Source organism: Phaenicophaeus curvirostris, chromosome 1, assembly GCF_032191515.1.
Source record: "Phaenicophaeus curvirostris isolate KB17595 chromosome 1, BPBGC_Pcur_1.0, whole genome shotgun sequence".
In the NCBI taxonomy this organism is placed as follows: Eukaryota; Metazoa; Chordata; class Aves; order Cuculiformes; family Cuculidae; genus Phaenicophaeus; species Phaenicophaeus curvirostris.
In genome coordinates this window covers 156,469,203-156,490,847 of record NC_091392.1, presented here as the reverse complement: position 1 = coordinate 156,490,847, position 21,645 = coordinate 156,469,203, and the positions used below count along the sequence as shown (strand labels likewise).

At 41.7% G+C, this 21,645-nt stretch overlaps 1 protein-coding gene across 1 annotated transcript in view; it reads right to left on the bottom strand.

Moving 5' to 3' along the window:
• The window catches only part of CLDN10 (claudin 10), a 61,515-nt gene extending 40,330 nt beyond the window's left edge, over positions 1-21,185 (bottom strand). The window contains exon 1 of the mRNA XM_069879128.1: positions 20,917-21,185. Within this exon, the coding sequence (XP_069735229.1) occupies positions 20,917-21,130 (214 nt within the window). The 5' untranslated portion in view covers positions 21,131-21,185. The remainder of the gene's footprint in view (positions 1-20,916) is intronic.
• Positions 21,186-21,645: the final 460 nt, after the last annotated feature.

The following is a 21,645-nucleotide window of genomic DNA, read 5'->3' as shown; positions in this document are numbered from 1 at the left end:
CTATTTCGGATGACAGTGTTGTCTGTTAGGCAGAATTAACTAACTCCTCTTTATGAATAATTTATGGATATCTGACCACTTTCCAGCCATTGTAGCTTGACTAATCAATGAATATGACTTACGGTTACTGATTCTTTATATACTTTAATTATTTTTTTAACATACATTTAAGATTTGGCTAAAGACAAGGCAACTAGAAAAATTAATAGAGAGCATTAAGTGAGAGAATAACAGAACAAGAAGATGTCAAAATCAAATTTTTAGATATGTTTCTCTCAGAGGATAAAATACACATTTTTAATTCTGCCACCAAAGCCGATTCTTGATGTAGTTACATAAAGTCCTTGCTCTAGTAGCTTTTTCTTGTTTACTGGTCCGGGCTGCAACAGGCCATATAAGAGCTTCAGCCTGTATACATGACAGTGTACAATGATAAAAGTATTATTAGCACAAAAGCAAGACACACACTTAAAGAAACCATCAGTTTCTTCTTAGGAACATCACAGAAGCTCAGATATGGAGCCAACACATTTCTGCTTAGATGGCAGGTGCCTATATCAAGCCTGCTTCCTAGGCTTGCAGATTAATTTCTCCCAACACATAAAAAAGGGAAGAGCATAATGTGAGATACATGACCTCTACTGTGAGGGAAAACCCAAATTATTTTATGTGTAAGGATTTCAAATTACGCAGTTCAGAGTACATTATTGATGAGGACTGCTATCTTTACCTATTCCTAGGTTGTATTAACTGACAACCTTCTCAATTGTTTTGGAGGGACAGAATAGGGTATCTCCAACACTGAGACATTTTGCCTCTGTGGTAGTTACTGAGAATCTGTATGATTGAAACATCAGTCTTTATCCAATTACGTATATGTTCCCCATACATATTCTTCTCAGCCTTAGATCTGTTGTTTTAATAGAGTAGAAGTTGGAGACATCTTTTTTCCAGGAAATCTTTGTTGTTTTAAGTTTTCTCCTCAAGAAATTCTAAGTATTTTAATCCAACCCTCCTCTTTAAAAGTGTTATCTATATAAAATAAACTGGAGATAAACAGTCAAAACCTTTATTTTTTTAAATTATTTCTTCCTTGGTAAACAGATGAATCACTTTAAAGTGTGATTTGTCTGAGATGGTGCGTGGAGGTACCATTTGAATTTTTCTTGTGCTGATACCAGAAAAGTGTTTTGATGCTACCACCAACTCAGAAACCATTAAATAATTCAAGAAATTAGTTACTGGGTTTCAGAACTGAGGTTTTTTTTCTCTTTCATAACTAGGCCCTTTTTTTGCAAGTTTGTTTTCTAGCTGCAATGTTAATCAACCACCCAAACCCACCCTCTCATCATACAGAGTGTGTGTTGCCCTAACACGCACTAAGGCTTTTTGTGAAATTCAAGAGCTGGAAAAGACTGCATCCAGTTTCCAATCTCTAACATTGTGTTGTTTGTGGGCTGGTCACCTGCACAGCCCAGCAGAGGAAAGTGCCCTCTTCAGTCCCACAATCGCTGTAGAGCCATCGTGGACATGGTTTCCTATCCAATCCTGATACTGTGGTGAACGGTTCTGGCTCCTGTCTTATTTCTGGGTGCGGTCTGACTGGACATTTTGATACTTTTCTTCAAGATACGGAATAACGCTAAACTCAAAAAATTTCAAAAGGAGAGCTGGGCTTCTATACCTTCTTGATTTTGACAGAAATGATTCCAAGCTGGGAAACGCAGCAGTGGCTGGTGGAGTTACTCCCAGGGTCCTGGAGGAACAGCCTGTCAAAGAGTTTATAAGCCCCACCAACCCAAAGGATTTTTTCCTTTTGCTTTTAGTGCAGCAGCATGATCAAACAAGCTTGATCCTCTTCTTCCACCTCCTTCTTCCTCCTCCTTTATGGCATAAACCTACCCACTTCTTTTGAAGTTTGCTCCCTAGTTTATAAACGCTTTGGGACAGGGCTGTCCTTTGTGTTCTGCGTTTGCACAGTGCCAATTACAAGATGTACTCCTAGAAGCCAATAATAATAAATAATAAACATTTGTTCTGGTTTCAGTGGTTCTTGATAAATATAAACAGAGCACAATGCCTGTGTTTGGTTCCTTTGTGGAGCACTGCATAACAGAGATGTAATCCCCAAAGTATGTGAATATAACTGACCATGAGCAGAGCAGTGAAAGTATCTCATGAAGCAGAATCAGATTCACAAATACCCTAAACACCTTACAGAGCAATATTTTCCTTCTAGCTCTTGACAGTTCTAAAATCTGTGTGGTTCACGGTAATAAGGAAACCTGCACAGATTTTCTGATACAAATATCATATTGACTTCAACTTGATACTTCAAGAGAAAGAATGCATCCTCTATGCACAAGGCTGGTTCATCTGTTTACTTCTCTGACGTTAGGTACTTGAAGTCTAATATTTTGGGCTCAGATAGCAGCTAATAGGAAACAAACACTAACTACATAAGAAAAGCTTCCTCGCAGCACTTTTAACTTCCTCAGCCCTTTTAAAAGCAGTGCTACTTCCCTCCCACAAGTTGCTACCTGGTCACAATACTACAACCAGTGATCTCTTTAACATGTCCTGCTTCTGCCCTCCCAGGACTTGGGTTCTTAGCAAGACTGGCAGGCATACCAAGGAGTAGGGTAAGGACACAAGTAAAAGTAGCTTTTAAAAAGTATTTTAGATCAATATATGAGCTAAACAAGGATAACTGGAATAATTAAAAAGATATCACTGTTATTACTTTGTATTTTTGGATAAAAAAAAATTAAAATTGTTCATATTATTTGTGTATTTTAAACCTAGTAATGTAGACTACTTAAGGAAACATATTTGGGATAAGGAAGTTATATTGCTTTATCCCAAGTTAGATTCATAGAACCATAGAATCATAAAATGGTTTGGGTGGGAAGGGATCTTAAAGATCATCCAGTTCCAACCCCTCTGCCACCGACAAGGACACCTTCTACTAGATCACATTGCTTATAGCCTCATCCAACCTGGACTTGAACACTTCCAGGGTTGGGGCATCCATGATGTCTCTGGGCAACCTATGCCTCACCATCCTTGCAGGAAAAAATTTCTTCCTAATATATAAATATCTAACTTATGCTGACATGCACTATACATCCCCCAGATTTTGTTGTTGTTGCTGTTGTAGAATGCAATTCCTACAAATTTATCTTGACATTTTCTTTTAAAAGTATTTGACAATACATTTTTAATAGGACTAAGTTCTGTTGGCCTGATTCAGTCTGAGTCTGATATAATTCTACCATATCTGTGGAGTTTCCCTGGCATCAAAACTGCAGTAATTTAGGAATGACTCAGGGTCTGAATTTCTTGGATTTTGCCAGTAGGAACTTGGAAGCAGCAATTCAAAAATTACTTTTAATCGTGTCTGGAGATCCCCATTTACTTTCAAAGATCCAATCTTCATCATCACATACTCTGGAGCAGCACACTTGCATTCATGTTTAGAAGTTTAATTATGCATCAATTACATGGGGGAATTTTAAATGAGATTCACTGATCCTTTTGTTTCACGGATTTGACTAAAACATTCTGTTTATTTTGGTATCACTCTCATAGCTGGCATGACTGATTTATCTGATGACTACTTTATTTGACTCCAGCCAGAGATATACTGCCAAAATTTCAACAAAGGGCTCCTTTGGAAAGGGTTCATATTGTCTCAGTGCATTGTAACTATTAAACACTCTATGAAAATGCCCACTGATTCTCAAAAGCTGCCTAGGAATGAAATAGCCTTAAGCAACTGAGCTTAACCAGCCCTTCCTCTTGATTTGCCTTTTTGCCCACTGTAACTGCTTGTTTGCCAGCCTGATATTAGTGAAGCATCTTTCAAGAAGGAGAGCATTATTTCTGCACAAAGAAAGGGAGGGATGGCTTGACTCTGTGTGCATGTGTATGTGCAAAGAACATGTTTTATGTAAAAGCTTACTCAAAAGAATAAAAGGTAGGCTTAGTTTATAAAATAGCTGGTGCTACGTCTTGCATGAGTGATATCCTGACTGTCGGCAAATGCCTGTCAGAGGGTGTTTTCTGTGCTTATGCCCATCACTGCACTATGGCAAAAGAAGAATGTGGATTTCCTTGAGGCATCCAGGCTGTTTGGAAAGAGAGGGTGACAGGGCTTTGCACATCAAGGCCAGTTTAAGTTCTGGTCAGCTCAAGGTCTATTCAATGAAGACTTTGTAAGGTAGAATGGAGAGGGGCTTCTCAAACCAAGGCGACATTTTAAGGGCTGCAGAGCTCTACCCCTGCAGCAACTTTTGGTGGAAGTGTTGTTCCCCTCAAGCACAGACTGGGAGAATGGAGTGATGTGAAATTTGGGAAAATTGCCTGCAGGAGGAAAGGAGGGAGTTGCTTTCCATATGTATTATGGTTTGGATTGAAAGTTGTGGATCTAAATTCCATCCAACTGATGTGCATTATTGTAGGATTCACCCAGAGGTATCTGCTTAGTCAGGGTGGGATTCAGTTGAATCTGTCCTGGTATATCCATACCTTGACTAAACATCCATCTTCTTTACTATCAATTGGCATGTGTAGACTGCTCCTCTGTCTTGCTGTAGATGTCTCCCAGGAACAGGATGGATCCTGTCCTAGAAAAGGACAGGATCCCCTGACCCTATGGACTACAAGGGGATCACAGGGTGACTAGCTCACATACAGCATTTTACACCATAGATGTCTAAAGTGGCCTGGGATAAATTCCAAGCCTATGTGTAAGATCCAGCACAACAATTTTAGCATCTCATCTGTTACATAGGACATCAGGCTTATTCAAAGCATTGCCTCTCCCTGACAGCATTGCTTGACTCTTCCCTGAACTGACCATTAACTGAATGTTTTGTGTCTAAATGCTGTTTATATTTCGTACAAGGAAGATAATGTACAGCTTGAGTACTTGAAGCATTTTGGTTTATATTGTCTCCCCACCTCCTCCATTTTGGGCTGTTTCAGCTGTGTTAGGTGGATATTGTTTGGCAGTGAAAATAGCACACAGAAGTGAAATAGGGTGAATGTGAATGTGTTGTCTCTGCTCAGGGCTGTAGACCTCTCAGCAACATCTAGGCCAAATCATGGGTGTCAAGTGTGTTACACAGAGCTACATACTCTGCAAGCACAGAGCAAAACACCCATTCCAAATTCAGACAAAAAGTGGGAAATTTATATGAAAAAAGTGCAAGAGGATTTAATACTAACCAAACTTTGCAGACCAAAAGTCTACTAAAAGGCCTTTTAGATCAAAGGCTACTAACAAGTGGACCTCAGATACTTTATAAATTCTATTTTCTGAATTACAGCTTTCCACCTAAACAGGCTACAAGAGGGAGTGAGAGAGCAGAGGTGAGGACTTCAAGGGACACATTTAAATTCTAGCAGCTAGAACTGACCATTCGGTATAAGGCTGAGCTGATTCGGGTAACCACAAAGTGAAACAACCTCAGAGTAACAAAATCAAGCTAAGGGTTAGAGGCAGGCTGTCTGTCGACATACAAAAAAAGGCAGTTGCTTTTAGGGTAATGCTAGAAATGCTAACAGTCTTTGTGGTAATCCAGGCTCACTATTTCCTGTGGTACTGCCACTGGACATTGGGGAATTGATCATGCTTTTCCTGTTTGTAGCCACTTTTTACATATTTAAAAGCTAATTTTGTGCTTGTATTTATACTAAACATTCTTAATTCTTTTAGTCTTTCCTGATAGGTCATATTTCATAAACCTGAAGGATTCTTGTTGCTTTTATCTGTGTGCTCTTTCCAAGTGCTTTGCATCTTACTTCAAATGTAGTACCCAAACTGCACACGGTACCATAACAGAGGCTTTGCTTGGGCTGAGCTGGAGCCATATCACATCTTACATACCAGTTATTTTTTCATAAAGACTTGCTTTTTTTTTTTTAGCAACCCAATACAATCTATGTGTCATGCATTGCCTGATCCCAACTGAGGGGATCATGGATATTGGATTCACTCCTGCTGGTCCACCTGCATGGACTTGATGGCTAAACAGAAGCTTGTAGGAATTTTTTTCTGTTAAGTTTCCAGTCAGTTCTTTAGAAAGGACAAGGTAGATATTTTGAGGTCAAGGAGGGGCTGGATTATAAAACCTTAACATTACTTGAGCAACAGTACCAGGACAGACATAGCACTGAACTAATTTATGATCTTGTCTCTGCCAGTGGCATGAAGGAGACAGTAAGGCTGCAAAGATGTTGAGAGAAAAGAAAAGGAAAAGAAATAAAACAATTTCGAAAATATTGCTGTTGGTAGAATTGAGTGAAAGCAGATGTAACCCAGTGAACTCTGGACCCTGAAGTAACATCATTTCTTTTGCTTACTGAGAAAAGTGAGCAATGCCAGTGAAAAAATCTGGCTCTAAGAACCACTTCGTGTGACTCGTATAACAGAAATGAGTCTTGTTTGGAAACAGTCTTTCCCTCATCATTCCTTCTTCTTTTAAAGAGCTACTCAGGAGCCTTGCACACCTAAAATACATTTGTTTGTTTCCTAGTTCCTTTCCATTGTTCAGCAATGCTTTCCTTTCACGATTAAGAACTACAACCACCTTGCTGCAAGGCTGTGCGAGCAAGCGGGCACAGTATGGAACTCTTGCTGGACACAGATTTTTGTTTGAAATGATCCAAAGTGGTGAAATTGTAAAGAATAGGTGATTGAAAGCACTCAGATTCCTTAAGTATCATCCTTTTGATTCAAATGCTAGAAGGTTTTGGAAAGAATGTAATTTCTCCCAGTTGAGTTGTTAGCCTTTACTGAAATTGTGGAGAACTTGGGCCAAGTCCCTCTTGTACTGAAAGTGATAGCCAAATTCTCACCATGATCAAGGCAGAGCCTTGCACCTCACAAACTCACTTTCTGCTTTCCTAATGGTCTGCTTCCGTCAAGCTGTGTGATGTATTATGTGGGGCTGTGAATAACGTGTTTTGTCAGGAGCTCCCTCCCTGCTCCATGCCCCAGCTGTCATACATCAGATTTGCTTTCCTTGGCTGGAAACATTTTGCCTCCTTGAAAACTGTTTCCAGGGAAGAGGAGTGGAGGGGAAAACCATTCCTATCTCCCTGACTGTCCTTTTGCTGGGGCATGTCTGAGTCTTGCACACTTATATCTTGCTGTTTGAGTGTAATTCCTATCAGCTGGCCCAGACAACCAGCCGTGCATTAATCTGCCTTGGGCTTGTCCTTAGGTCTCTGCAGTAACTGAAGCAACCACCACGCTGCAGCACAACTAGTGAGTGACCTTAGGAAGGGGTCAAACATTTGCATATTATTGCAAACATAAATAAAATAATAAAAATCTGTGGGATATGGGGTGGTGTGGAGTATCTCTTATCAACAGGCTCCACAAAAGCTCCTTCTTTTGTTTATAAGGAACTGCAGACCAAAGATGCCTGGATTTGCAGACAGGAAGGGTGAGGGGGGAAAACCACCCCACTTGTTTTCTCCTCTGAGCAACAACATTTCTCTTAACCTTAACCAAAGCATGTAGTGAAGCCATTTGGCAAACAGACTTATGTTAAGTACCTTGGCTGGAAATGTTTATTCTTATTCCTGTTAGCACACAGAGCTCTGCTCCCTGCGTGCCAAAAGGAGGGAGGGGGAGGACTCACCACCGCAGACAGCTATCCACCTCTCAGCCCATCGCACACCTACACCCTCCTGCAGGGAAGGATGCTGTCTTTGGCTTTCCATCTCTCCTCCTGCCTCTCTCCCTTGTCGTTAGAGGGACCACCACCACACCACCACCAGGGCAGGGGAGCTTTGTTTCTTGGAGAAAAATTAGCTGTGCTATGGGTTAGAGGTGTCTACACTCTCAGTGAAGCCCAGAACAAGTATGGGATATGGTAATGCAGGACATCCTAGTTGCAGAGTTTCTACTCACCACTGATTCTCTGAGAGTAGGCCCTGTACCATCTTCGGGAAAGCAGCTGAGATGCACAGAGCTGGACAAGAACAACCCCTTTGCTGCCTGCTATACCCCTGCACTGAACCTCACCAACTCCAACCGCACTGTCTCATTTGCTTTAGGTGAAGATGGCTTTACCATATGTGGTCTCCTGCTTCCTTAGGGATATTTCTAGCTGTAGATAATTTTTTTGCCTTTAACTATCCCACCTTGTACCTCCTGGAAGGGTGTCCCCATCTCAAATACCAGGCAGCAGTAATGCGATGGTCCCTCTGCAGCCTGTGCTGTCAGACCCTAGCACCAGCCAGAAACACAAGAAGACACCTGTGGTGGCGATCTCAGTTGGAGATACCCTTGGGATAAAAAGACTGAGGGAGAAAAGCAAGGAAGTTGAGTGCCACGATGTTGGCAGGAGATATGCAGAAGGGCTATGCTGTGGGGAAGTGCTGGTGTCCCCATTGCCACAGGCAGTGACATTTCTAGCAGAGCTCAGCAAGCAGTGCCAGCCTGCAGTGCTGGCTCAGCCTCTGGGACTGCAGGGTGAGAAGCCCTGGCTGCCATCAGCTGGCTAGGATGGCACTGAGTCTTTCTGACTCAGCAGGAAATGATCCAAATCCCTGATGGGGAAGAAGAAAAATTTTCTGCCTTCCATTCATATGCTGTCCCTGTGTTTGTTTATTTTAAAAGTTGAGGTCCAGGGCTCTGACCAGGATGCTGGGTGACTTCTGAGTTGGTGGGGTTTTTTTTCCAGCCAGGTCATATTAGCTTGGTGTTTCAGAAAATCCCACCTCATCAGTACAGTCGACGTGGAGATTTTGTAGCCTAGCAAGAGGAGCCCTGGCTCATCAGGAAAGCTGGAGAAGTTTTGGATTTTGCATTGAAAGGATGTCTTTGCAGAGAACTTCAGTCTGAATGGGAGTGCACTCATGAGGGTCAAAAACCCTCCACCAAGCCAGGCAAAATCATAGAATCATAGAATCACCAGGTTGGAAAACACCCACCACATCATCAAGTCCAACCATTCCTATCAATCACTAAACCATTCCCCTCAGCACCTCGTCCACCCATCCCTTAAACACCTCCAGGGAAGGTGACTTAGCCATCTCCCTGGACAGCCTGTTCAATGACCCTTTCAAGGCCCAATGACCCTTTCTATGAAAAACTTTTTCCTCATGTTCAGCCTAAAATACGTCTGCTTGAAGGGTACCTGAGCCTTGCTTGGAGACAAAGGCACAAGAATTACCGACGCTTTAAAATGCTGAATTTCTGTTAAGAATAAATGCAGACCACTGTGTTTCTAGAGATGGCACAAAATAATCATGATACTGGAGGTTTTGTAATAGCTATTGAGCAATAAGAAACTACTTGCAGCATGAAGATGTTGAAAAGTGGTGTAAATTAAAGTAAAATTGTCTATTATAATGTTTTTTCTGGAATACAATGGAATAATCTATTTTGTAAGAGGGAACATTTCCATTAAAAATATGCTAGGGAAAAGCCAGATGCCTTTAATGATTATGTAGTTAATTAAATTACCTCTCCTCTCCACTTTGTGAGATAACTACTTCTGTTATTAACAAAAGGTGGCTGACTCATGGCCCAGTATGTGGTGTGATGCTTACTTGGGATGGGATTCCAGCCTGGGGCAGCAGCCCAGGCTCATGGTGGGCTTGCAATGCAGAAGATGTTTATACCTTTGACCAATTAAACACTGTACTGAGATACAGATAGTGAGTCACTTTCACTATTTCAAAGTGGCTGGGGTTTGGTTTCTGCTTTTGCTGCTTACAGGATGAAATAGCAGTAGAAAGGCTTTTATGTGACATTCTGTGTTATTGTTTAGAAATTAATTTGTGAAGAAGGAAAAGGCAGTCTCCAAATAACAGAAGATTTTGGCAGATTTCCATGTGCAGCGGAAATTCAGAACTTCTGAGTTCTCATTTCCTTTGGAAATATGTATCAGTGTGCATTGTCGTGAATATGAGCCCGAGACAAATCTCTGTGTCTGACATATCTGCACAAGAGTAGCCTCGCATCTTATGTGGGTACAAAAATAATAGCAGGAATAGAAATCAGTAGAGTGGAACTGGTAGAAAATCTGTATCTATTATTGTGAATGCAAACTTGTGAGAATCTTCAAGTATATTAAGTTTTGCTTCTCTTTTTGACTGTCAAGTCAATTGTATTCTTTCAAATAACGGCAGAGTCTGTGTAATTAACTTTTGGGGAAATGAGGAGCTAGAGGGGAAATTTTGGACTCCAACCTGAAATAATCTTATAAAATAAGATTAATGACATATCCAGTTGATGGTGCACAGTATTAAAATCTGCCACAGGATTTATGATCTTGATTTATAGAAAACTGTTCAATAGTACAACATAAGTCTTGGCTCAGAATGTGGAATTTAAAAATTCTGTCTTTAAGCAGGTTAATCCTGAGGTTGTGTTTTACTAGAGCTTGGTTAATCACCTTCAGACTAATATACATATTCTTTAGGAAAATTAACACAATTAAAAAAGATATGTAACTGCAAAATGATCACATCAGTTGGACATGGTCTTTAGAAGTCTTCTGTGCTTCAAATTTTTAAACTATTTCAGACCTCTTTTTAAAAATTTAAAGGGCAAATAGCTGGTGACCAGTACAAGGTATTTAGGGTGAGAGATGAACAAAATGTTTTCAGAAGACTTTTCATATGCCTGAATTGCAATAAGTGCTTTGCCAAAGTAAGACCATAAATGTTAAGGTTGTAGATTTTTTTAACATTTGGGCACGCCACAGTGTCTCCCAGCATCCCATAAAAGGTCACTATAGGGGCAGAACAAGAATCTGGCTTTCCAGCTTTCTTTCCAAGCCAGCAAATTCACTGATCTCCTGTCAGTCCTGCACCTGGCATGAAGTAGATATAAGGCCATCTTGTTCTACAGATCCATCCTACTTAAGCCACCAGCCTTGTTCTTGAGTGACCTCAGTTAGCTGAATGCCAGTTCAATAGGGTCTATACTAACAAATTCTAGCAGGTGTCTGCTCAGTGGTTTTTTGTGCCACCTCCTTAAGTGAATCTTTTTAACATGTCTTGTTCTGTTTCCTTTGAATCTGTTTTCATACCTTTGTGTTAATTTCTCTCTGACAGAGAGCATCCTTTGAAACAGAAAGACTTTGCTGGTCTATTGTTAACAGTTAAACTAATGAAGTTTTGAATGATTGACTTTGTGATTTAAATTCTGGTTTGAATATATATGTATTTAAAAAAAAAAACAGAATAATAACAAAATTCAGGAAGATTTTACTGACACAAACCCATTATTAAATCCTGAATAATATCAGAAGGGACGTGTTGCTTCCTCACTTCAATAGTGAAATTTCATCAGAAGTACTCACTGTCAGGCCTGTCCACCTCATACATTCGACTTGGAACTCTTCCCGGTTGCCCAGCTTCCAGGTATCTGACTCACCCTCTGTATCCCTGGCTGCTCATTCTCATGATAAGATCACTTGGTCAGTGGGTCCATGAGTTGCTGAATGGCTGTGCTGGGCAAATGAGGCAATGGACCAAGAGGCAAGGAGTGGGGAAAGAAAGCACCCTTGCAGGATAACAAAGCCCTGCTTTAAGGCACAGCCATCTGAGTTATGTGCTCTCTCTGATATTAGGAAATGCATCCCTGGAGAGGAAAGACATGCAGGAGCCCTGGTCTTCAATGTCCAGTCTGCAGACGGAAGATTGACTGTATTGCAGGCATCTGCTGGGCACAGACAGAGGTCCCTCACAGTACTGGCACCAGGGCTAATTGCCCTGAAAAAGTGGGAATCTGAACTCCTTAGTAACACCCATGGTAAGACTTCTGCTCTAAGCGTTTGATTTCATTTGAATCAGTGAAATACCCAAGAGGATACATCGATCAGCCTCTAAACCACCAGAGAGTCCTACAGCACTCATTCCAGGAAAGGCTTATAAGGAAAACCAGACACTGCAGGACTGTAGGAGTCATATGGGGTACGGAAAGGAATCCCACGTGCACAGCTCTATTAAAATGTCTGCACTTACCTGACATCTTGCTTGACATTGCAAAACTGGGTGTAAGTACTATGACACATAGAATAACAGCTGTATTAATGGATTTAATGCCCTTATTGTCTGTGCAGCTACTTGCTGTCTCTACCAAATTGGCAATTAACTCACACTTGCTTGGCCAACACCATACGTTATTGACAGCAGAGATTTTTGTGTACGTGTATTTTTTTTCTCTGCAATTTATCGTCTCATGGCCATTGACTACACTCATTCCCCCATACTCATTCCCAAGTTTTGCTGATCAGCCTCTCTCCTCCCTCTTGCACCACTCCCTGAAAATGTCACCTATGTTGTAAGGCTGAAGATTTAAAATTTTAAATCTCAGCAGTGTGAATTCCAAAACAATCAACTTTAATTATTTGCACTTTGGTCTCTTTCTCTCACCCATCTGCCTACCATGGCTGGTTTTGCCAGGTCTCCTCTCCTGCCGCAGGGACTTGTGAAAATGAAATGGAACATATCTCTGTAACTCTGGATGAAGGTCTGGTTGTAGCACAGTGGCTAAAAAGATTAGAAGATGTACATCGACCTTAGGGTCCACAGCACATGCTACGGGGAAGATCCCCTCACCCACCTCAGCGCTCACAAGGCAGACCAGGGTAGCAAACCTGTTTGAACAGAGGTATTTTAAGACATTGGCTGCATACCAATTACTGCTGAGTCCTATTCATTTTGCAGTACAGTCTCTATGTAGGAGTAATCAAAGAAAGCTAAAAGCAAAGCAAAGATAACAATCTATCCTGGTGTGAGTATTAGAAGATGAAAGAGCTTTGTTATTAATACTCCAATAACAAGCTTTGCATTCTCATCCTTGCACCAGCTGTACGGGAACCACACTAGCAAATAGCAGCACTTTGCAGCTTTCCTCACTGATTTTCTGCAAATGAAGACCACCTCTGGGGTACTGTCCACCAGGCAAAAAGCTGTAAGGATGACTGAAGAGAAGTACAAGTAGCATTACTCTTGTCCAGGTCTTGACAAAAATGAAAAAGGTCTCAGCACCCTAACATCTGCCCTTATACAGAGATGGGAAGACAGAAAGCCTATAGCACAAAAAGAGGATTGTAGAGATGCTGTCATACTGCCAGGTGTAAACAAGAGCAAAAAAGGAGGGTTGATATGCAATGTCTTGTGTTCTTCTGGAATCCTGCAGATTTTAAAGCATCAGAGTCTGTCCTTTGTAACCTGCCATCAGCTTCTCCTCAAAAACTGGCAGCTGGCTGTGCAGCCTCCACCCTTGGTGCTTTCCAGCTGGCCCCATGCAGTCTAGGCCTGCAGATACACTGTCTTTGTGCATCTTTGTGGCTGCAGATCTCCCAGTAGGAACACCTCTTTCCAGTCTGCCCCATAGCTCTGGACTATTCTGGTTCAAATAATTGGCCAGAGTCAGGCAATCTTAATAGTAAATAGCAGTAAATATAGTGATTCATTGTGGTTTATATTCATGGACTTTCAATGCTTATAGATTAAAATCTTAGAAACAAAGAGAAAACAAAATTTGGCAGCAGATTTCCTTGTGAACCACTTCAAAATTGCTAACCTGTATTTCAGCTTTGAGACCCAAAAATCCATATTTCACAGAGTTATCTTGCCTCTTGTGGGATTTCTGGGCTCTGGATTCACCTGGAACTTCACACACCCATGGAAGCCCTGGTTTTGCTCTGCATCTACTGCAAAGCTTCTCCTGGAGCTCCCTGAGGGAAAAAAATCTCTTAGATACTTGGGAGTTAGCCTCCTCCTTCAGTTCATATCTGTTCTGCCAGGGGCTACTAGGTCAAACATGGCTCTCTGCTTGGAGAATGACTCTGCTGCATATGAACCAATTCCTTCCCTACGTTGAAACCACTCTAAGAACACCACTAATATCTCAGACTACTTCTTACATAGACTGAACACTTTTATTTATTTTCTTCTTTCACTTTTAGGGATGAGGGGAGAAGGTAGGCAATAATACACAATATATAACAGATTCCAAAAAGAATTGCTCTATATTGTCATGACTTCCAGTGGCCTCCAATGCATTACCAGCTTCTTCTAGGGACCAAATGTGCTATCTTGTTTGAGCAGAGAGCAGACCTAGTCATCTAATGTCAGAAAAGAGGGCATGAGCTTGGAAAGAGGCTTGCTACAATGGAGAGGCAAACTGTGAAAGCAGGAAACCTTTTGTTACCAAGACTTAACACCTTATCTCTCTTCATGCACAAAAGTCCCCACTTTTGGGGACTCAGCACTTCAGTAAGTCCAAACAGTGACTCTTCTGCCTGCTGAGAAATGGAGAGTGCTTTGGAATTAAGCCATAAAACTCTGCAAGGAATCCCGGCCATGTCTTATGGCCACCATTCTCAAATTTGCACCATTGTTCTTAGCATACGTTTCTATTTATATTGATGCAACTTTGCCAATGTTTAGATTTTGTCTTTCTAAATAAGCAAATAGATATTGTACACATTGGGCAGAAAAAACTTAACTTAGGGGTGGCTCAGTCTATCAAACACAAATTAAACACATTTCCATTCATTTAGCATTTTTCCTAGAAGGATTTGCTTGCTGCAGAAAAGCTCTTAGAGACAGTTATCCTTTAACCTCAGTAGTGGACCCTGTGACTGTTAACTACCCAGGCTACCCTTCGACTAGCAGTGTGGGCATAAAGATTCCAGTATTGCGTGTATGCTGGGGCAAGTGGCTGATGCCTTGGTGTACCTGCAATATTAGCAGCAAGCACAGAACAAACGGATGATGTTCTCAGGCTTGCTAGCTTGTTGAGACCTTGGAATCTTTATTAAGACCCATGGGTTAATAGGAAAGGAATGCACTAGGCGGAAAACATGAAGATAAGGGGCACATCTGTGGAAAACAGGGGGTTGCACTCTGTCGCTGTTCTGCGGGATTCTCATGGGTGGAAATTCACTGGGATAGTTGTTACTGGATACAGAGGCACTACATAAGGTTTGCATCCTCTCAATAAAGTTGAGAGTTGTTGCCTCATCGATGGGGTCCGTGCCTTAATCGCTACATAGAGGGGGAAATCTCTTCATTATGAGGGCAGTGAGACACTGGAACAGGTTGCCCAGGGAAGTTGTGGATGGGGCAGAACTGTTCACAAAGGCTTACAGTGATAGGATGAGGGGCAATGGGTATAAACTGGAGAGGGGCAGATTTAGACTAGACTTAAGAAAGAATTCTTCACAGATGAGGGTGGTGAGGCACTGGCACAGGTTGCCTAGGGAAGCTGTGGCTGCCCCATCCCTGGAGGAGTTCAAGGCCAGGTTGGACGGGCCTTTGAGCAGCCTGATCTAGTGGGGAGTGTCTCTGCCCATCACAGGGGGGGTTGGAATTGGTTGATATTTAAGGTCTGTTCCAACTCAACCCATTCTATGATTATACCACTACCTGGAGTGTCCCGCAGCAGAATCCTCTGTGGCTGGCCATTAGTCTGAAGAAAACCTCCCCGATGGATTTCTCCCTTGCTGCCGATGCCTTCGTTTATTCCTTCCTGGCCGACCGCACAGCCTCCTCCCCTTTTGACCTCCCAAACGCTCCATCCCGCAGCTCTGCATGGTTCTGCAGGCGGTTAGACCTCTCCTCTCCCGCGCCCCCTCTCCCAGGGGGACGCGAGGCGCTTCCAGGCCCAGAGGGACCCCGGCGCCTCCCCTGCAGCACCATGGAGAGAGGAGCGCGGGGGGAAGGTCTCCCCTCAGCCTCCTCTTCTCCAGGCTAAACAACCCCAGCTCTCCCAGCCGCTCCTAAGGCCTGTTCTCCAGCCCCTTCACCAGCTTCGTTGCTCTTCTCTGGACTCGCTTCAGAGCCTCAACATCCTTCTTGTGGTGAGGGGCCCAGAACTGAACACAGTATTCGAGGAGCGGTCTCAGCAGTGCTGAGTACAGAGGGAGAATAACCTCCCTGGACCTGCTGGTCACGCCGTTTCTGATACAAGCCAAGATGCCATTGGCCTTCTTGGCCACCTGGGCACCCTGCTGGCTTGTGTTCAGTCGGTGGCTACAAAGATGATCAGAGGGCTGGAGTACTTCTGCTATGAGGACAAGGTGAAAGAGTTGGGGTAGTTCAACCTAGAGAAGAGAAGGCTCTGAGGAGACTTTATAGTAACCTGCCAATACCTAAAGGGGGTGTATGAGAAAGCCAAGGAGGGACTTTTTAACAAAGGCATGTAGCGATAGGACAAGGGGGAATGGGTTTAAGTTGGAGGGGGGAATATTAAGATTAGACATTAAGAAGAAATTTTTCACCATAAAGGTGATGAGGCACTGGCACAGGTTGCCCAGGGAAACTGTGGCTGCCCCATCCCTGGAGGTGTTCAAGGCCAGGTTGGATGGGGCCTTGGGCAGCCTGATCTACTGGGAGGGTTGGAAGGGTTGAAGGGTTGGAACTGGATGATCTTCAAGTCCCTTGCAACCCAAACCATTCTATGATTCTATGAAATGGATAGTGTGTTTTCTCTGGTAGGAAATTTCTGACCAGTGAGGAAAACGCTCGTATCAGTCCTTTCCAGTTCTAGGTTGAGCCTTTGTACAGATTCCCGAGAAGGCTGCTAGTGTCACCCTGAAGCAAGGCTGAAATTGCTCTCTACAATCAGACAAATTCAAATGTCGCTCGAACAAGCAAGACTGCTCTGGGTACAGGTGCTGCAATAGTTGTTGCCTTGTTTCAGCTTCCTTCCACCTCTCAGCTGCATTACAGCAGCAGCTGCATGAAATGGCAGGTCTGAACTCATTGGCCAATATGACCCAAAACATGTGGGCATTGCCCTTTCCATATCGGCTACCATCAGGATAGCACTACTTGCCTCACCTGGCTCCATCAAAACAGACACTGTTAAGATTAAGAGATATCAACAGAAGATCTGAGGCTCAAACAAGCATAGGTTCAAGAGAGCATGTTTCTTTGACTTCTTGGTACATGTCCCTGAATGCATGGCATGGAAAATCAGAGAGTGCAGAGGAGTCATGAAACAGTGCCGTAGGCAAGGAATGCCAAATGCTGAACTAATTGTTTGAAGAAGCCTAGTAGCTGTCTCAACAGACTAGAGAAGTGTCATATGATAAGGATGTGGGCACAATTCAGTTTTGCGGGCTGCAGTTCAATATTTTATGTGAATGAATCAGCTTTCTGTAGCATCACTAAAAGAAAACTACTTAAATAAAGTGTCTAAGCGATGCTAGGCAAATAAAGATAGTTTTTGTCAAATCTGGGTAATTCTGTGACTGTAAGAATTCACGATGATAAACGTGGGAGGAATGAGAAGAGATGTAACTACTGCTGGTGGAGCGCTGGTGGAGCACTGGGGAGTTAGCGGGAGACAAGTAGGGGGGAAAGTCCACCATAAAATGTCATTGTCTTTCTGGAGTCCACGACACCTCCGAATCCAGAGGAGTTAGGAACTTCAGTTCCCAGGCTCACCCTCTGAAGGGTCTTGTGGGCCTTTCTAAATGATAGTGTCTGAGACATTAAACAGAAATTAGTAGTTTTCTTATACAATATTGTCTCTCTGCTAGTTCTAATTTCTGGCATTTATTGACTGTGTGAGTTTACACCTGTGCATAATGGTCCCTTGGTTTTGATCATACAATTTCCATGAGTATATCTGGTGCACTAATAATCATAACCAAGTCAACTGAAGAGACAATGTTCCTGCGGGCATAAAGATTCCAGTATTGTGTGTATGCTGGGGCGAGCGGCCGATGCCTTGGTGTACCTGCAATATTAGCAGCAAGCACAGAACAAACGGACAATGTTCTCAGGCTTGCTAGCTTGTTGAGACCTTGGAATCTTTAATAAGACCCATGGGTTAATAGGAAAGGAATGCACTAGGCGGAAAACATGAAGATAAGGGGCACATCTGTGGAAAACAGGGGGTTGCGCTCTGTCGCTGTACTGCGGGATTCTCACGGGTGGAAATTCACTGGGATAGCTGTTACTGGATACAGACGCACTATATAAGGTTTGCATCCTCTCAATAAAGTTGATCTCAATTTTTGCCTCATCAATGCCATCCGTGCCTTAATTGCTACATGTTCCCAGATAATATTTAGTTTGAAACTTGCTGTATTTGTGTCAGAACTAATGAATGTCTTTGGGAGAAGAATGCAACAAAGCAGCTGATTTAAGAAAAGTTATTGCTTTTTCCCCACAAACATTGCCTCAAATGACTGCAGGTACGACGCTATTACTATTTATGCTACAATGACTATGTTGTACTCCTCTAGGATCTTTAATCTGAATGTTTCTGCAGTGGAGTACACTGGACCTGTATGTGTGAATGTACGTGTGCATTTGGCAACAGCACAGTTAGCTTGGATACTGTTAGCAGTGTCATGGTGCTAACCTAGACTTCCAGAAACATGAAACCTTCAAGATCTGTAGGTGGACTGGGTTGCAGAAGCTGAGTTTTTATTGCCTTGGCTGTGATCCTATCAGCACAACTAGTCCTTTAGCTGAAAGTCTGTTCTAGTATGTACCGACGTACGGTCTATGACTGCAGGGTAATTCTGCTCAAAGACAGACCTCTGGAGTCTGGATTTTGTTTACCCTGATTTAAATAAGGGGGGGGGAAAGTAAAACTTCATAGAACCTATGTAGAAATCCACCACCACTCTACAAAGTCCTTCCAAAACTGCAACTAAAACTTTAATGACCAATGAATTTGCTTTGGAGTAGAAGTGATTTGTTATTTACTGCTAATACTTTCCGTAGGGTAACCTGAAGATGAACAGGTAGGAGTGGAGTGAGGAATTTGTGTAGCGGAGTTATCTTTGGCTATAGGACAAATTACAAGTAGATTCCATAAAATCATAAACGTGCAGAAAGAAAAGTTATATTGCCAGCCCACCCTGGTGCTGGTATGCCAATTATGATGATATATTGAAGCTCTGAGGACAGAGAAGGGAGTTCATTGCTGCTTTTATCAGAGTGTTTTATTGTTTTACAATGTAGGACAGAGTGAGAGTGCAAAGCTCTCTTTCTGTTGAACTCTTATTTTCCTTAGATTACCAGGAGTTTATGTTTAGCAGGTTTTCCAAACAAAATACCTCATTCTTTCCCAGTAGTGTTTATCTTGTGTGTAACATTATCCCTTGCTGGTGTCTGCACTGGCAGGTTAAAATTAGATTTGCTAAATGTCAGTACAGCAACTTGCTACTCTCTTACCTTAACAAGAGCATTCTACTTTAATTTGAGGTGAATTTCTTGTCTGTTTCTCTAAACAGCAATTAAGCACAATCTTACTCAGACACTTTAAGTTTATATTTAAAGGATGCACACACCATGTGTCTTTTGTTTATTCAATTTTCGATTTGTCAGTGATCAAAGTAACAATACAAAGTGGCAAATGGATTACAGCCGATTATTCTGAACGCAGCTTTCGTACTGCTAATAACAGCAATAAGGGTAGTTTCTAGGTACTGAAGTACTTGACATTGCTTTAAACAAATTCGACAGTATGTGTGAGAAGAGTTGTGTCTTTTCCTTAAATCTTGATAGAAATGATGCACAAATAGCAATCTGCAAAGATATACATTCATTTTTAAAGTGCATGTGTGAATTTCTATGCCTTTTAAGTAATTTTTTGTGAAAAACATTCTTTAAAAGAAGTAAAACTATTCTTATCCATTCACATCTCTCATGTGATTTGTGATGTTTTGGAGCAGGGCATGATGAAACGTGTACAAAAATGACACAGAGTTTTATTTCAAAATCCTCTGTATGTGTAATTGTCAACCTGTGTGTCCCAGCATGCAGTCTGATGCAGCAGAGGTATGAGAGGCAAGAAAAGGTATAAATTTATAACATCCTTGCATTCCCATGTTTCCATATGTATGTGAGGGCTGTTTATGCAATATGGCAACAACTGTAAGCCAGTACATTTTATATCTTATTCAGCCACTGGCTGTAAATAACTTATAAGTGTGCTTTTCTATGGCCTCATTAAAGCTTTGGAAGACTCATTCTGTCTAGCCTGCGTTTCTTTTCCGTTTCTCTAAAATGCCAGTGTCTTCACCCATTTTCTCCTTCTACTATTCCGACTCCATCTTGCTTGTGTGCTGCCGGCATCCAGCAGAGCAGTCCCTCTGCCCTTGCCCTCGTGAGTGCTTACACATAGTTTCACTGAAAACACTATTTTGCCTACTGTCTCAAGGCTTAACAACAAATACAAAACAAACCTCTCCATTTATTGCTTTATACACAGAGCAAAACAGAAAATAGGTTATGTAGTAGACTTTTAGTTCCTGTCTCTAAGAAAACTAGTTTCTGATATAAGGCAAGAAGATTTCATTTGTTTTCATGTTCTGATAGATGGTTTCCAAATCCAACACTTGCCATTAAAATGGACATTCTGAAACGGCAAACCTTTGATCTTTAAAGTTAAAATATTAGCCTGTGATACAGTAAGTATATACACGCGCACTTTATTTTCAGCAGGTGGATATTTGCATAGTATTCATGGATGCGATTCTTTACTATCTAGTTTTCTTAGATACTGAAAAGAGTACCTATAGCTGTCACAGACCTTGATATCTTTCTTCCTCTCCCCATCCAGCAAGAAGGATACTTATTTTTGCATGCAAATTAGAGCTGGAAGATAGTTTAGTCCATCCCTGTGCTAACAGAGGTTTGTTACTGATAGTGTATCGGAACTTTGTGCAGTACCCTTATTGTGTATTACCAAGCATAGAGTAGAACTTAATGTCTTTCTTGGAATACACATCATTCCTACGGAGTTATTTCTGATATTCTGCCTACAACATCCTTTGCTTATAGTCGTCACAATGCTTTAATCAGAATCTCTTGCACAAGCCAAAATAATCTTTTTCTCCTCAGGCTCACATCTTGCAATACACACAGCTCTCCGTATGTTCCAGTTAAATTACACTTACTTACCTTCTACTTTGAAGATAGTAAGGTGAGGTCTGCAGTGAAAAGCACCCAGTGCATTGCCGGCACAGTTCATCCAGAGACCCTGGAAAACCCAGGTTGCAGTGATAACAGATGATGCTCGACTAGTGACTTTCCACTCATTTGATGCAGTAGCAGCAATAGCAGCTCCTAGCCCACAGAAACAAAATATGAAAGCTATAATCTGTATTCCTAGCATGTTTCTCTGCAACCCAGGGACTTAGTAATGCCACTGCGTGAAGAGAAAAGTACTTTAGTCATGTGAGTAAGCAAAAAGGCATAACAAGCAAATTATACTTGAACAAGTTCACTAACACTTGCTACAGAAAGTTAATGTGCCTGAAAGAAATTGTCATGCTTGAGTGATTTAAGAAAGGCCATAGGCATTACAAGTGTTTAGAAAGAAAGACAAGGTACAATTTATGGGAGCTAATTGCTAGTACTTACTTACTGATTTCTAATTGTATAAATTAATTTAAATGTTTTCATATTTTTTTCAATTAAGGTATTCCAGTTAATGCTTAATTTTTAGTTAATTGGAAACTTACAACCATTGCATCTAGCAAAATAAGTTCAAAGTCCAAACTGTACAGTGCTATTTAACAGATTACCATAACATTTTAGGAAGACCACACAACATTTGAAAAACAAATTTTTAAAAGGCTGTGAAATTAATTCAGCCATACAAGCAGCTCTGAAACAGTAGCAACTTGG